This window comes from Wyeomyia smithii, chromosome 1, assembly GCF_029784165.1.
Source record: "Wyeomyia smithii strain HCP4-BCI-WySm-NY-G18 chromosome 1, ASM2978416v1, whole genome shotgun sequence".
Lineage (NCBI taxonomy): Eukaryota > Metazoa > Arthropoda > Insecta > Diptera > Culicidae > Wyeomyia > Wyeomyia smithii.
In genome coordinates, this window is record NC_073694.1 from 122,460,687 (window position 1) to 122,476,180 (window position 15,494).

The 15,494-nt window shown below is 36.0% G+C and overlaps 1 protein-coding gene across 5 annotated transcripts in view; it reads right to left on the reverse strand.

The window, feature by feature from the left end:
* LOC129728798 (uncharacterized) overlaps positions 1 to 12,434 on the reverse strand; it is a 181,575-nt gene extending 169,141 nt beyond the window's left edge. For 2 of the 5 annotated variants that reach the window (XM_055687282.1, XM_055687261.1), the window contains exons 1-2: positions 12,303 to 12,434; positions 8,015 to 8,533 (exon numbers count right to left, since the gene is read on the reverse strand). In XM_055687282.1, the coding sequence (XP_055543257.1) occupies positions 8,015 to 8,125 (111 nt within the window). In that variant the 5' untranslated portion in view covers positions 8,126 to 8,533; positions 12,303 to 12,434. Of the gene's footprint in view, positions 1 to 8,014; positions 8,592 to 12,065; positions 12,187 to 12,302 lie in introns of those variants that run through there. The other 3 variants (XM_055687266.1, XM_055687277.1, XM_055687272.1) reach the window with 3 other exon arrangements.
* Between the last annotated feature and the right edge of the window lie 3,060 nt (positions 12,435 to 15,494).

Sequence of the window (15,494 nt, forward strand, 5' to 3'; positions counted from 1 at the left end):
TTATTCCAATAACTACACGAATCACAAATTGATGAAGACGTATTAAAATGAGCTTGATTGTTCAATATTTTTATTTTTGCAATAACGTTTTCGTTTAATTTGTGTAAGCTTGATGAGCACCGATGATCAGGAAAGAGTTTACAGCATTTGGGATTGGTGTATTCCATTTTCACTTTATTCATCTTCACAAAATGCAAACTTGTTACTAACACTCACTCTAGTTTTTCTCCAGTTGGTGGGTATATAATTAAGCCTGACACTTAATTATTTACCCACCAACTGGAGAAAAACGAGAGTGATCTTCATACCAAAGGCTGGGAAGCGCGACAAAACACTTCCAAAAGCCTTTAGACCAATTAGTCTAACCTCCAATATGTTAAAAATTATGGAAAAATCAATTGACAACGTACCTAAAAACCTCTCCGCTGAGTAGGTATCAGTTTGCATATCGAAGCAACATGTCAACAATGGATGCAATACATATGCTGACGACAAAAATAACGAAATCTATAGATACAAAAGAAATCGCACTCGCTGCGTTCTTAGACATAGAGGGAGCTTTTGATAATGTATCCCATCACTCAATGTTGAACGCAATGGGACACCATGGGTTTGATACATATACCTCAAAATGGATCAAAACCATGCTGAATAGTCGTGAGATAACTGCAGTATTGGGTAATACTACTCTTACAAGGAACACAACTGAAGGATGCCCGCAAGGTGAAGTTCTATCGCCTTTGCTGTGGTCATTGGTTGTAGACCAGCTACTTAGAAACCTACCTGAGATAGGTTTCGAAGTGGTCGAATTCGCCGATGATGTTGTAATTCTTGTGAGGGGAAAATTCGACAGTACAGTATCGGAGAGAATGCAGTTAGCTCTAAACTATACTTTAGAATGGTGTAGACAAGAGGGGCTGACCCTTAACCCCTCTAAAACAACCATTATTCCCTTCACCCGGAAGAGAAGGTACAACTTGAAGAGCCTGAAGCTGGGCTAGACTACACTGCAGCTTTTCACTGAGACTAAACATCTTGGAGTAGTTTTAGATCAGAAACTCAGCTGGAATGCACATATTGAATATGTCATCGGTAAAGCTACGAGTGCCCTCTTCTCATGTAGCAAAGCTATTGGCAGAACATGGGGTCTAAGGCCAAGTATGATTTATTGGTTGTACCAGGCAATAATAAGACCAAGAATAACGTATGCCCCGCTAATGTAGTGGCCTAAAACAAAAGAAAGGTCAACGCAGAACAAGCTTGGCAAGTTGCAAAGGCTAATTTGTAATGCAATTACAGGAGTAATGAAAAGTGCTCCGTCGAAAGCCTTAGATGCAATTCTGCATCTATTACCACTCCACCAGGTAGTACAACTAGAGGCGGAAAAAAGCGCATTGAGACTAACACGCCTTAAAAAAGTACCTAGAGATCAGACAGGCCAGCTGGCAATCCTCAAACATTTCCAGCTGAGCAAACATATACCAGGTATCGAAGACTGGATGAATACAGAAGCAAACTTCGAAATACCTTTCAAAATCATAAAGACCGAACGGGAAGTTTGGGAACAAGGTGGTCTGAATATCCGACAAGGCTCTGTCATCTTTTACACAGATGGCTCAAAAATGAATGATTCAACCGGAGCAGGTATAAATGGTCCTGTCCAAGTAAGCATCACCAACAAATTGGTCAGTCAGATGACGAAATTTGTCGTCTCTGCGGGTTCGAATGTGAAACCGCAGAACATTTGATCTGCCACTGCAGGGCACTAATACAGCGCAGAATAAGAGCCTTTGGGAAAGAAACTTTGGAGCCTTTTGAGGTCTGGTCTGCGAATCCTAATGAGGTAATACATTTCATACGAAATTCAGTGAGTAATTGGGAGAAAGGGTGCGATATGACAACGACGATCACTTCCATCAATAGTGATATGTCTGCCCCGAGTACCTAGACTAAAGAAGAGGTATACCAAGAAAGACCAAAATAATGGTCGCAGTGGTCCAAATCTTACAAAAAAAAAAAAAAAAACACTTCTGGAGAAGTGCAATCGTATTTATATACGAAAACAGATATTATAGGTAGGTAACCCAGTAGTTATTGGTTGCGTACTTAACAAACAGTTATTATGTTGCACGACAAACATTTTTTTTATAAAACATTCGGCAAGGGGGAACGTGTAGGTAGGCTAAGATACAGCGCTTGAGTTATTTATCCAATTGTTTTATTGTCAAAGAACGAATTGTATATTTTTGATCAAGCATTCCAATGAACGTATGGTTTTTGCTGGAGAACCACGGACAAGTTAGGAAAAACGTGTATTTTCCTAAATATTATTAATTTTTCGAGCTTAAATTCAATATATCTCGAAAACCGATGCCTTTAGAATGTTAACTACCAAGAGTTTTTTGATTAAAAATGACTCTCTGCATCTTTTAAAATCATCAGAATACAAATATTTTGAAAAATGTTTAAATTTGAATATTTATAAAAAAAATGATTTTTCATTTCTCCATTCTGGAATTTTTTTTAAAAGTTGCGTATTAACGTCAAGTTTCTTAAAAAAAAACAAAAAAAAATTCAACTCTTTTTACGCCCTTACGCCCTTTTAGAATATAACTCATGGGTGTAAAAAATCTCTCCATCTGTGAAAAATGCTCAGTTTGCTAAGCCAAACACGTATGCAAACTACACTTTTCACTTTTTATTCACTTTCACTATTTAATTCTATCACTTTTCACTTTTCACTTGCAAATACGTATTTCGGCACTGACATAGTGCCTTCGTCAGTGCTTATTTGGACTGTGTACACACAGTCGTATTTGCAAGTGAAAAGTGAAAAGTGATAGAATTAAATAGTGAAAGTGAATTAAAAGTGAAAAGTGTAGTGAAAATTTTTCTATCAAGACGCTCGAACATAAGTGGACGTATGCAAAGATTCATTCAAATCAAAAATGGTCGATATTCGACCATAGATCATTTGGCGCGATCTTGCTCAATAGTTGATCGCCGGGAGTCTCAAAGTTTCAAACATTATAATTGGCATAATGACCCACTTCTCGAAGAACCATTTTACGAGGCCTTGTAGTGTGAGTTCGGTATATCGAATTGCATCTCGAAAACCAAACGAAGCAGGAAGGAAAATTGCACAAGCACAATGAAAATCATTCGAAAGAATTTTAGTGCGAAATGAAAATCATTCGAAAGAAAAGCAGCGTGAATGTGAGCAGAGATTAACAATGGAGGCAAAATTTCAAACCTTTGCTCTCCTCCACCATATTCATCATGCTTGACCTCGTAATACTATTTTCAAGTCTCTCGAGAAGAAGGTACTTGAATTTCAAACTTTCAAGTAAAAATCGTGTACGCTAAATGCTTGTACTTTCAACATAGTTTTGAGAAGCAATTGCTGTTTTACCAGTAGATGGGAAAAGCTGCAACTTCCATTCACGTCAAAATGTCATATCATTAAGCACTATGTGCCGGAGTTTTGCAAAAAACACTGAAAGTGGACTTGGCCTTCAAAACAAACAAGTTTCCGAGTCTATTCATGTTGATTTTGTAGTAATTTGACAATGGTAAAAAGGTTGATAACCTAGCGGTATGATGCTAGCCTAACAAGCCTGTCGTCGTATGTTTGAATCCCGGCTTGAGAGAGATTGTTAGTATCAATGGGATCGATGGGATCGTTGCGCTATCCCCGCAATTGTCCTTCAAACTAATAGTCGACTGCACAGTCTAAGTCAGAAAAAAACAGTTTCTAAGCTCTCCTGTGCTCCTAACAACGGCACCTAAATCATTCAAGATTCACAACGAGTGTGTAGTGTCGTAATTGACTATTAGCCGTTAGCACTTTTTTTTACAGTTTTACATTTCTAAAATGAAAAAAAATCAACACTGAATTGAAATTCACTCTTCTCTTTTTACTCCACAAAATGTAATATTTAAACTAAACAAAAGCCACTAAGCCATACAAATAACATACTTAAGCCTGTTTGAAGAGTTACGTCATTTGTAAGTGGTAATCATTATTGAAGCAACACATATCACAATCATTTAGCTCCCCCTTCTCACACACTGATTCTATTAAGCTGGCTGTATACCCAGTCTTGGTGTATAAAGGAGGGTCTCAGCATTAATTCGACAAAAGCTGTAATCGTACCTTTCACTAGAAAGAGGAAATTCAATCTGAAAACTCTCAAGCTTGGAGGAGTAGAAATTACATTCAGTGAACAGGTAAAATACTTAGGAGTTATCCTTGATGCCAAGCTAAACTGGAATGCACATCTTGACTATGCAATCAACAAGGCGGTCAGTGCAGTGCATTATGGTTGTGCTCCAAAACCGTTGGGAGAAAGTGGGGCTTGAGACCGAAAATGGTGATGTGGATATTCACATCTATTATACGTCCAAAACTGACCTACGCTGCGTTAGTATGGTGGCCAAAAACCAAAGAGTCCACCGCTAGAACAAAGCTAGATAAAGTTCAACGACTTGCGTGCATTGCTATAACAGCAGCAATGAAAAGCACCCCGTCAAAAGCTCTTGATGCAATTCTTCATCTGCTGCCGTTGTACGAATACGTGCAACTAGAAGCAGAAAAGAGTGCATTGAGGCTAAAAAGAACAAAAACTATCTTGTCAGGTGATCTTGTGTGTCACCTGACTATACTGGACTTTTTCAAAAGTGGGCCAGTGATGAGTATGAATGGAGACTGGATGGCACCTCAGGATAACCATGATATTCCCTACAAGGTATGCGAAACTTCGCGTACAGACTGGGAAGTCGGAGTTCCTGATGTTCGTCCCGTTTCAACGATATTTTTTACAGATGGCTCAAAAATAGGTACCAAAACTGGTGCAGGAATCTTCGGCCCTGGAATTAATATTTCAGTGGCAATGGGACACTGGCCAACAGTGTTTCAAGCAGAGATTTTTGCAATCCTTGAATGTGCGAATGTGTGTCTGACTAGGAAATACAAACATGCAAATATTTGTATTCTGACAGTCAAGCAGCACTGAAAGCACTTGATGCTTATGAATGTACATCCAAGATTGTCTGGGAATGTATTCTCACATTGCGACAGCTATGTCAAACAAACTCAGTAAATTTGTATTGGGTTCCAGGACATTGAGGCATTGGTGGGAATGAAAAGGCAGACGAACTTGCAAAACAAGGATCTAACTCACAGTTTATCGGCCCAGAATCTTTCTGCGATATATCAAACTGTGCAGTGAAAATGGAGCTTAAACTCTGGGAGGAACAAAAGGTGATAACCAATTGGTTGGATGTCAAAAAGTGTTCCCAATCTAAAAGATTTATCACACCAAACGAGAATCATTCGAAAAAGCTCCTAGAGCTCAACAAAAGAGCTCTTTGTACATACGTCGGCCCAGTAACGGGGCACTGTCCGAGTAGATATCATTTAAAGAACATTGGCCGGGTTCAGGATGATATCTGTCGCTTTTGTAATATGGAATGCGAGACATCGGAACATCTGCTGTGCAGTTGTGGTGCATTATTTAAACGCAGATCAAGGTTTCTTGGCAGTGGCTGTTTACAGCCCAAAGAGATTTGGTCTTTGAATCCTGGGAAGGTGATTGGCTTCATAAAACATATTTCACCTGATTGGGAGCGTGTCGGTGCAGGTACCTGATCACTCAACAATAGTGGTCATTGTATTTTGCAAGGGGACACGTATAGCAATTGACTGGGATATATTACAAAAGTTCACATCAATGGACAACGTAATTCTAATTCCCTAACAAAAAAAAAAGCTGGCTCTTCTGCACGCACCGATGATAGTTCTATTTGTTACGTTCAGTGGTGGGCACCATTCCGCTAATTCGCTTATTAGCGACGCTAAAATTCAGTTAGCGATTTCGCTAATTTTTGAGCTGGTTAGCGAAACTGTTAGCGTCGCTAAAATTTTGGCCTTCGAAACGCTAATCGCTAATTCGCTAAATTTTGTGGAGAAGCGACAATAGAAATATTTAGAAAAACTGTGAATTGCTGATGGCGTACGTAAATTGCTCCGAAAGATGAACATACTTTGCTGCGAAAGTTACTTTTGTCAGTTTTTTTACCCTAGAATGGAGTTCCAGTTATCGTACAAGCCACAGGAGCATTTTGAAGAACAAGCACAAGGTCTAGATTGAATTTTTGGCACACCAAGAACTTTGGTAAATTGCAATGCGCTTGAAATTATGACAACTTTGGTTCTACTTTTTCGATTCAGATAATAATTGAATTTTCATGAAAACATTCCTAAGAGTATCTATTTTCAATGGAAGCTAAATAACTTTTGTTATTCTTGTTTTTACAAAATCAAATATGAATACCGTTTCGTGAACCTCTTACTGTAAATAGCTTCAAAAAGTAATTGTTTCCGTTAGTTCAACCAAACCAGATCAAAGTGGTCCAAATCTTTCAAAACACGAGCAACAAATATAGCGATATGACTATTTACATATTAAAAAGTTAGCGATTAGCGATTAGCGAAAGTTCCGCTAATGTGGGTATAGCGTTTAGCGTTTAGCGATTATCGAGCTAAATTTTCCGGTTAGCGACTTAGCGATTAGCGTCGCTAAATTTTCGGGTAGCGGTGCCCACCACCGGTTATGTTTAAACTTCACTACCCTAATGCCAATTTGCAGAATTGTGGCCTATGCCGGTTACTATTATATGCAGGGTTACCACATTTATATCTGTATTTTTTTTCGAAAATATCTGTATATGTGTATCTCGTGCCAAAAAATCTGTATTAAAAATCAGTATTGAGCAAACTAAGAATGTTGGATGGAAGAATTCTTACTTGCAGCATTTTTTTAAATAAACGAACACTTTTAGCTTTAACTTTATTTTTTTTTTTGGTTTCAAACTTTCAATCAAATATATTGACTGAACACAATTCATTTTGTCTACGTGATGTTTTTACATGTTTATGTTAAATTTATCTTATAAAGTTTTCTTCAATTTAACATTAGTTTCTCCTCCTTGGTCTGCAACGTAGTTTTTAGCTTTTGAAATTGAGATCATCAGCTTTGGGGGCCATGCAATTCCTGGCTTTAGATTTGCTTCAACTATACATTGAAAATATGCGTTCTGCACAATCCATCATCCCGCCCAGTGGTGGTGTCCAGCAACTCAGATCAAGTTAAATTATTTGTTTCAGTGAATCTTTCGGTAAAAAAATTGATTTTAGCGTGCAAAATTTGTTATCCAGCCCTTATCGGTCACTTACTGTCACGAATTTGGGGAATTGTCGCATCTTGGCAATTTTTGGCAATGATTTATCAAACATTGGACACTTTATTGATATTATTCAAACGAACAGATATGAGCGGATATCGAACGTAAAAAAAGGCGGCCCAAATCCGCGCAAACCGAATCGTATGGCCAAAATATATACGTTTGATGATTTCTGATTCATATTACGCCAAAAAATCTTATTTAGGTCATAATCATAATAAAATGCCAGTGATTGTAGATAAATTAGACCTGAAACAGAATTAATAAAAAAAAATCACCTTCATTTACTAGATTTCAACTACATATACTAAACACATACAAAATTCGAAGAAACCAGCCGGAAGAATGTCGAAAAGGTTATTACTAAATAAAGTCAAGTAGTAAAGTTTCACGGTACCTATCAGGAACATAGAATGTAAAAAAGAGATAGAGATGCTAAAGAAACGAATTAGACTAAACTAAGATCGTCAATTTGAAAAAAATCTAAAAAATATTGTGAACTTGAAGATTGGGGGAGAAGTATTAGTTAGTTTCACATCATATAGATTTATACAAAAAGGGGATGAATATTCGGTTAAACAAATGATTTTTATGCTGGTTTATTTAGTCAACTTCTTTTGCAAGTGATATGATCGAAGAATGTCTCGAACTAATGTATACTATTCATTCTAGGTTATCGATAGAACATACCGGAGAAATCGGGGACTTTTTTTTTTGAAAATGTTTAGATACTTTAATTCCATAACAAAAAAGTAATTTCTATACTTACTTCACCGAAGGCTCCTAGAAAACATATCGTTGCCAACAGCAGCGAGCTTGTTGTTGTTGCTAGTTTGTAACGTTTTGTGACTGTGTTGCTGTGCACTCCATTTCCCTCCATTGTAGTACCGCGTGTTTATTCGGAGAATCTTCGTTCACGTCGTGGCCAATTAACGTATTTTTCTATCTCATAACACTATTTTTTTGCTCCAATTACTATAGACACTCACTGACGGACATTTTGATTGAACTGTTGCCTCATTGGGGTTTTTGTTGATTCGACCCAGCTTAGGAAACCGGAAATATTATCAACAATCCAAACGATCACTGCTCACTGACCTTAAGTCAACTTCTTGTTGGGTATGTGCCGCTAATCCATGACCATGTCATAAATGTAAAACGACTATATAACAGTTTTCAATAGAATTCGTGTTACTCACTACACAGTTTCACTATGGCTGGTATTCATTTTATTTCATGCTTCAATGATCATCTTCAAGCCACTTCCCCTGTTTAAAACGACCACAATCTGAGAAAGTTCAAATTTAGTTATAGTTGTTCTCTGTGCGTTTTTGATTATCTTCTAGCTTCGAACAAAAGAAACGAAAATATAATGTTCAGTGTCAATACATTTAGTTAACCTGAGGGACTGCTGCTCTATTATGTTTGGTTTATTTAGGTGGTCTTTCAAATAAACCGCAACGAACTAGGAAAGGTCTGTTTGAGTTTCTTTTTTTGGAATAGATTAACTCTTCATTATTGTTTCAATCACATCGGAGTATAACTGTGCTTTGTGGAATAAAATATAAATTTGAAGTAGCCCAATATATAAGATCTCATTATAAAGCGTATGAATGTATACAAAAGAAAAGTTGCAAAACGGTAACCCCAGCACAATGTTTGTTTAATTTTTTCCCTGCCATAATAGAGTTTATTATAAATGTTATATCACTGAAATCAAATTAGCTGCAAATATCATAACACATAATACATTTGGAGCACTTTCAATGACTATACATGCAAAAGTTAGAATCTTTTCCTCTTATCAAATATATTGTTGTTCGTAAGTTACAACTAAGAAAGTTGACTGCATTTTTTGCTAGTTTGTTTTCCGTTGATCTCTTTGTGTTAATCACCTATACACTCGGGAACGCGACACTATCCAGGTAAATGATAGTATCTTCTCATGAGACGAGAAAGCTAACCCAAGTAAAACTGGTTTTATGAAAGTGCAAATAGCGCTATATGTTTTGGCTGTATTAAGCGCTATAAAACTTTGATAAAACCAATATTGTTACTAGGGAAGGGATGGATAATCTCTCAGCGTCGACTAGGGATTGATTTTAAACCAGTTGGATTATGGAGGGATTACCGAAGATGACTAGAACAAGATACCTGACTTCAAGTTTTTTCATACATTTACCTAAATTATTACTTTATATATAACATCAATATTCTAGTACCCAAAGAGTGGATATACCTTCATTGTATTGTATTTGACAATTTGAGGATATTTTCCGGAAACCGGAAGCTGCAAAATCGAGTTTCAAAGAGAAATATGGAGTTTAGTCCCGACTTGCGAGCCCGGGATAATGTTCCTGAAAAACATTGGATAATGTTTGCCCCTTTAAGGTTGTTTTCCAGATATCGGAAACTACTATGTATCTAGAAATTTAAAATGGCGTACTAAGTTGATTTCTGGCCTCTGAGTGTAACACTTCCGCAATACTCATAATGGATGATATTTGGTCATCTTGAATTGTTTTCCAGAAACTGAAAGTCGGCATCTTCGCCATCCAGATTAGGCAAAATTTGGCCATTTTAGGATGTATTGCGGTAACCAGAAGTAGTCATCTGGATTTTTTGCATGATGTATTTGAAACATTTATTTCATGGTATTTGCATATGTATGTTTTAATGTATGCTCATATGTGTGTGAATGTTAGGTTTTGAAGGTTCGGTTTGGTTGTGCTGTTGGCTATCAGAAATTCCTTATTTAGAGTGAAAAATGGAACCAGCAGAAATTTTCAAGTGGTTTTTTTTCTCTTAAATCGTGTAAATCTATTTAAACATATAATAAGTTTGAATGAGAAAGGCTGGGTCTCGCCGCTAGGTAGATTAATTTGGGTTTTGTATTTCTCATCCTGGATTTTAGAGCATTATTCAATTAAATTGAATGAACATATATTTTATATTCCATATTGAGGCAAATTATTGCCTCAACTGAAGAACATATTCCGCTTTTGACACAATCTCACCCTCATTGTCCTATCTCACCCCGTCAGACGCTATTCCACAAAGTTAAATTTATGTGATACTCGTAATCACCTCTAAAGTATTATTCTGAGTTCTTTCATTTGTTTTTTTGTGTTATGACTAATATTCATATTAGCATCGTAACATTTCGTTATATTTTCGTTAAGTTGCAACACTATTATACATGTATGGCGAAACCCTTGTCTTTGGATGATTGTGATGTGTTAAATAAAAAGCTGGCTTCAAGAATGCTGAATACTGTTTAAATTTCACTTTCAAGCACACATAGCTGTGCGAGAATGAGTATCACGCATAAAAATTCACTCATGACAATAACTGTTAAATAAAAGTTGTATCTTTTTCCATCATTGTTTATTGTGATAGCTTTCGCCTACCTTGCGCTTTCTGTACTATGCAAAAGAAATTGGTCCTGTCAGTGCTTAATTCAGAACTGTAGAAATGAAACTGTAGTAATGGTACTAAGTCGTACGGGGCAATAAATTGTTTTACTCTTTTAAGCAAATATAAACAAAAACTCGCAAGACGAAAATCAACTTAACAAGTTACTCGTTTGAGTTGTCGTGCTTGCAATGCCGAATAAAATAAGCATGCTCTATTAATAATTTGTTATCATGCAAAAGGTTTTGTATACAAACATCATTGTTTTCAGAAGGTTCTCATTGAGTTTTGTAAAAAAACCTTAATTAAATGAAGCATAATTGTAATTTGTTTTGAATGGTTGATACTTTGTAACTCGTTCATAATAAATCAACTGTACACTAATATATGTGGGCTCTCAAACAAAAGTATGTAGAGTAATTTTGAATATTACGCTGATTATGATCTGAAACACAGGGAAAATATTTTTCCATGGTGGTACACTTGCCCTATGTCCCCCTTAAACCACTACTTCGTCAAACATTGTCATGCTCACAGTACGTTGATGATTGTTATATAGCTTGCATGTTTGCTGATGCTTTACCACACGCTCATCGGGTTCGTCGCTATAGTTCCACAGTTCTTTTTACCTAAGACTGGCACATACGTTTAAGTAGCAACAACACCGATAAACATAGCAAAAATACAAGTACACGTATATTAAAACGAACACGTAGTATATAGTTTAGCATAGGTAAATTGTTCTTCATTTCGCGAGTTATTATTCTTACCTCCGAATAATTACGTGTAAGTGTAAATAACAAAATATTTTACTCGAGAAATTGGGCTCAATGAATATGTTATCTGCCGTTGTGTTATTACCATATTGAACTATTTTTAATGAAATATTCGAAATCTGTTACGGAAGTTGAAATATTTCAAAATGAGAACAAAAACAATCCAATAATACGCAGTCTTGGCTTTTGAATATATTTAATAATTATGAGTATTATCAAAATCGAAAAAATGTTTGCGAAGTATTAAATATGACGAATTAACTTTTGCTAAATTTATTAAAAAAAATGTTGTGTACGGATTTGAATTTTTACACTTTTGTTTGTTTTTCACTTTAGTTTTTTTCTCGTGAAATTAACATATGTCAGTTTCTATAGTTCAAAAAACAACCTATCAGTAAGTATATTCAACACCCGTTGAGTTTATCATTCTATCTTCAAATAGTTATTTCGCTGATTCATCTGATCCTATACAAAGATGCATCCACCAACGCTTCTACTTGTTAGTGAATGACACATTAAAGCGACGAACTTGAACGCCTCTGTCAGTGGAAATCGAACGCATTCTTAACTGTGTAATGTTGTGCTCTGTTACATATTATCGCATTTGGCTCTCTACACAGAATGTTTCACCTTCAAACTTGTTTCCTTGTAGGATTGCGCCCGCGCTTGACTGACACAAATTAAACCAAAATCTGAAATGGCAGTGACGGTTTTCTCGCACGCATTGTGCCCAAATTATCAATCATGATTCAAAAGTTTTTGCACTACAATCACCTCAAGACGTGTTGTCTTTATAACTTTTGACGAAAAACAATTCAAATCACTTAAAACCATCACTAACAATCAATTAATAAAATAAATTCCAACCTTGGTACACCACTACCATAGACGATCTTTCTGCATACACCCGCTACTAGCGACGAACTCAAGTAAACTGAGCATTTAGTAGAATACCTGACAATATTGAGCAGAGAGTTTGGTTTGCTTATTGAGTTCAAACCAGTAGTTGTCTACCAAACAAAAGTGAGCCTTCACAAGAGCAAAAGAGACTCGATCGAGTGGGCTTTAAATTAATAGCGTTAGCGCTGCAAACGCCATTATTTGTGCCAGTGTTGCATTCAAGTTTGATATGAACAGTTATTCATTTAAAGCAGTGGTCCCCATGCGTAATCCGTGGCCCGGGACCCGCAAAGGCTACTGTATGATTTTGTCATATGGAAACGTGTTATAATGACAATGGGATGTCTAAATACTACGTAAACAGAAGTAAATCTTCTATATTTTCGAAAAACTGAAATAACTCGTCTGTGTAAACAAACGAATAATTATACTAATTTTACGTTTTCTTAATGTATTTTGGACCAAATCGCTGTAATATACGAAGGATTTCGTTGATAGCTCGCTTGAAATTTCAAAACAAATGAAACATTTTTAATCATCTCTTTTCACAAAAACATATGTATATTTTTCCATAGATTTTTGAAGGGCACAAATACGACTCTTAAGCACACTATCAGGAACTGTGCTAACGCGAGCTTACGTTTGATGTTTTTGATGGTAAAAATTATGAAAATTCCACATATTTTCTATGTGGTCTACCGCCATTACTCTACCAGTTACTACTACTAGGATACTAATTAATTGTAGGTATGGGACCATACTTAAATGACGTAGCTTCTATGGGGGGAGGGGGGATATCATCGTTTTGTGACGAGCTGTGACAAGGGGGGGGGGGTGGTTGGATTAAAATCGACGCAGCATTTATTTCGAAAGATCGATTTTTTACAGGGAAAATGTATACTAAGAATACACTAAAACATAGTACAAACTATTGCAGCGAGAGCTGTCGAAATCTTTTTATCTGTGGCAATCTGAAATCTTCTGAAAGCTCTGCTGTATAAACAATCGCTTGGATTTCCAATCACACAGTTTGTTTTGAAAACAAAAATCGTTGTTTCTTTATGGATTTTAATAGTGAAAATTACAAGATACTCGTTTCTTTTTTAAGCTGATAAGTGCAGGAATTAGTTTTTGTTGTATTTTCTACAGATACATAGATCACGCGAAGTTGTATAAACATCTTTCCTTCTCGAGACAAAACACAAACCCTTCGAAGCAGAAGACATTAATCCGGAGCGAAGTTAACATCATATTAAATGCTGTCACAAATGTATGAGTGATGAATAAATTGAAATAGAGGAACTGCTCCATTATTCATCTCAGCCCATATATTCATCTCATACAACATAAAAACACGATTGAAAACAGGAAAAAACGCATATTTTCTTCGAACTGCTAATCCATGGAGTAGATTCTTCTTAGTTTACTTTAGATTCCTAATAAAGTATAATCCTTAAAAACTCACTTAAAAGCACTAAATTTGATATTATAGTCGGGTTTTTTTCTTCACTAGCGGACCACTTTTTATTTTAATCACTGAACAAAATCACTCACTACACTAAGAATACTTTAATCTTTTAAACGTTCACCTCAAATTTCCTAAAACAAGCTTGAATCAGCAGAAATATATGAGATGAATTTCTACAATTCCTAAATTTCAACAGTATGTATTTTCATCTGTTTTCACAGCGTTGAAGAAAATCAAAAGTTGCCAAATCAGTTTCTGTTAATGCTGCACGATTCCATAAGAACACGTAAGCATATTTAGTTTATTTGTTCAATGATTTCGTGAAAATTTGGTTTTTAATCCGTGCATTCTTCGTGAATATCTACTTAATGAGATGAATAATGGAGCAATCCCCCTAGACGTGTTTATTTATTTTCAAGTATTTTTTTGTATTTAGTTACCACTTGTATTTTTGTACGTTTTTCTCAGAATCTGAAGGCCGGTGGCAACGAGTGGTGCATCTGCGGTGACTGAAGATGCACTCCTGAAGATTTAACTGTTCAGAAATTTATAGTTTCAGCGGGGGTCGGAATCAGCGTTGCCACTAAGTTTTCAATAAAATCTGGCAAAACAAAAATAAAAAGTCTGGCACTCATGGTCGGATAAAATTCCCGACAAAATTGTAAGTGAAGTCCTCTTTTTTGTTCTCGCCGGCTGTAGGTAAGTAAGTGGATGAAATCTGGCAAAAATATGTCTCATTTTCAAATATCTGGCAGATTCTGAGGTTTATCCTAGGGGCTAGACACCTTTGTTTTCATGACAAATATTTCGATAATATTACACAATATTGGTTGATATATTTTGATATTTATCGTTTATCTGTCAGTTGATATTCTCCAACGATAATGTAACGCTTGATGTAACGGCAGTGAGCTATGATATAGATAGAGGGATGCCCGAAAATGGAACGGTAAATACTTTTTAATATTGAATATTGGAAATATTCGGCAATATATCAAGAGTGTCTTACCCCTAGGGTTTATTTGTTTGTCTGGCGCGCAAACAAAAATCTGGCAAAATCTAAATTTATCTGGCATACTGGCAACGTTGGTCGGAATGTTCAAGTCAGGGGGCTCTCGTGGCTGTCAAACTCCATACATTTTCCATCTACCACTCATTGATTCTGGTACCCACTTTTTGGTTGGTTTGCCCTAAAACAAGTGAAATAGAGTAAACGTCCCATTTTTTCGGTAGACTTATTCTCGAGTAGATGTCGTTTTAGATGAAAAAAAAAAAAAAAAACAAGAGCTCAACATTTGTTTTCAGTACAATGTGCACTTCCAATGAATAAGATAAGTTTTGTAAGTATTTGAAATGAAATATTACCGCCGTGATGAATTTATGATTGGTAGGCAAAATAATGACGTTTATAGGCCCCTGGTTCAAGTGTAAGGTCATTATCCAAATGTCCCCTGTTATCGTTAACACCAGCAGCCGTTCAACGATTGGGCATTGATATAGTAATATTAAATTCGCATCAAGTGATCATTTAAAACACAATAATTGTAAATTAGTTTAAAATAAATTGAGTATTAGTGAGCTTAGAATAAAGGTGGTGTTTGGCATAAATTAAGGCTTTTAATTGAAACGTTTTTACACGGCCGTCAATTGGGTTGTTTAGCTATTCACGGATTTCTGATTTTTATATATCA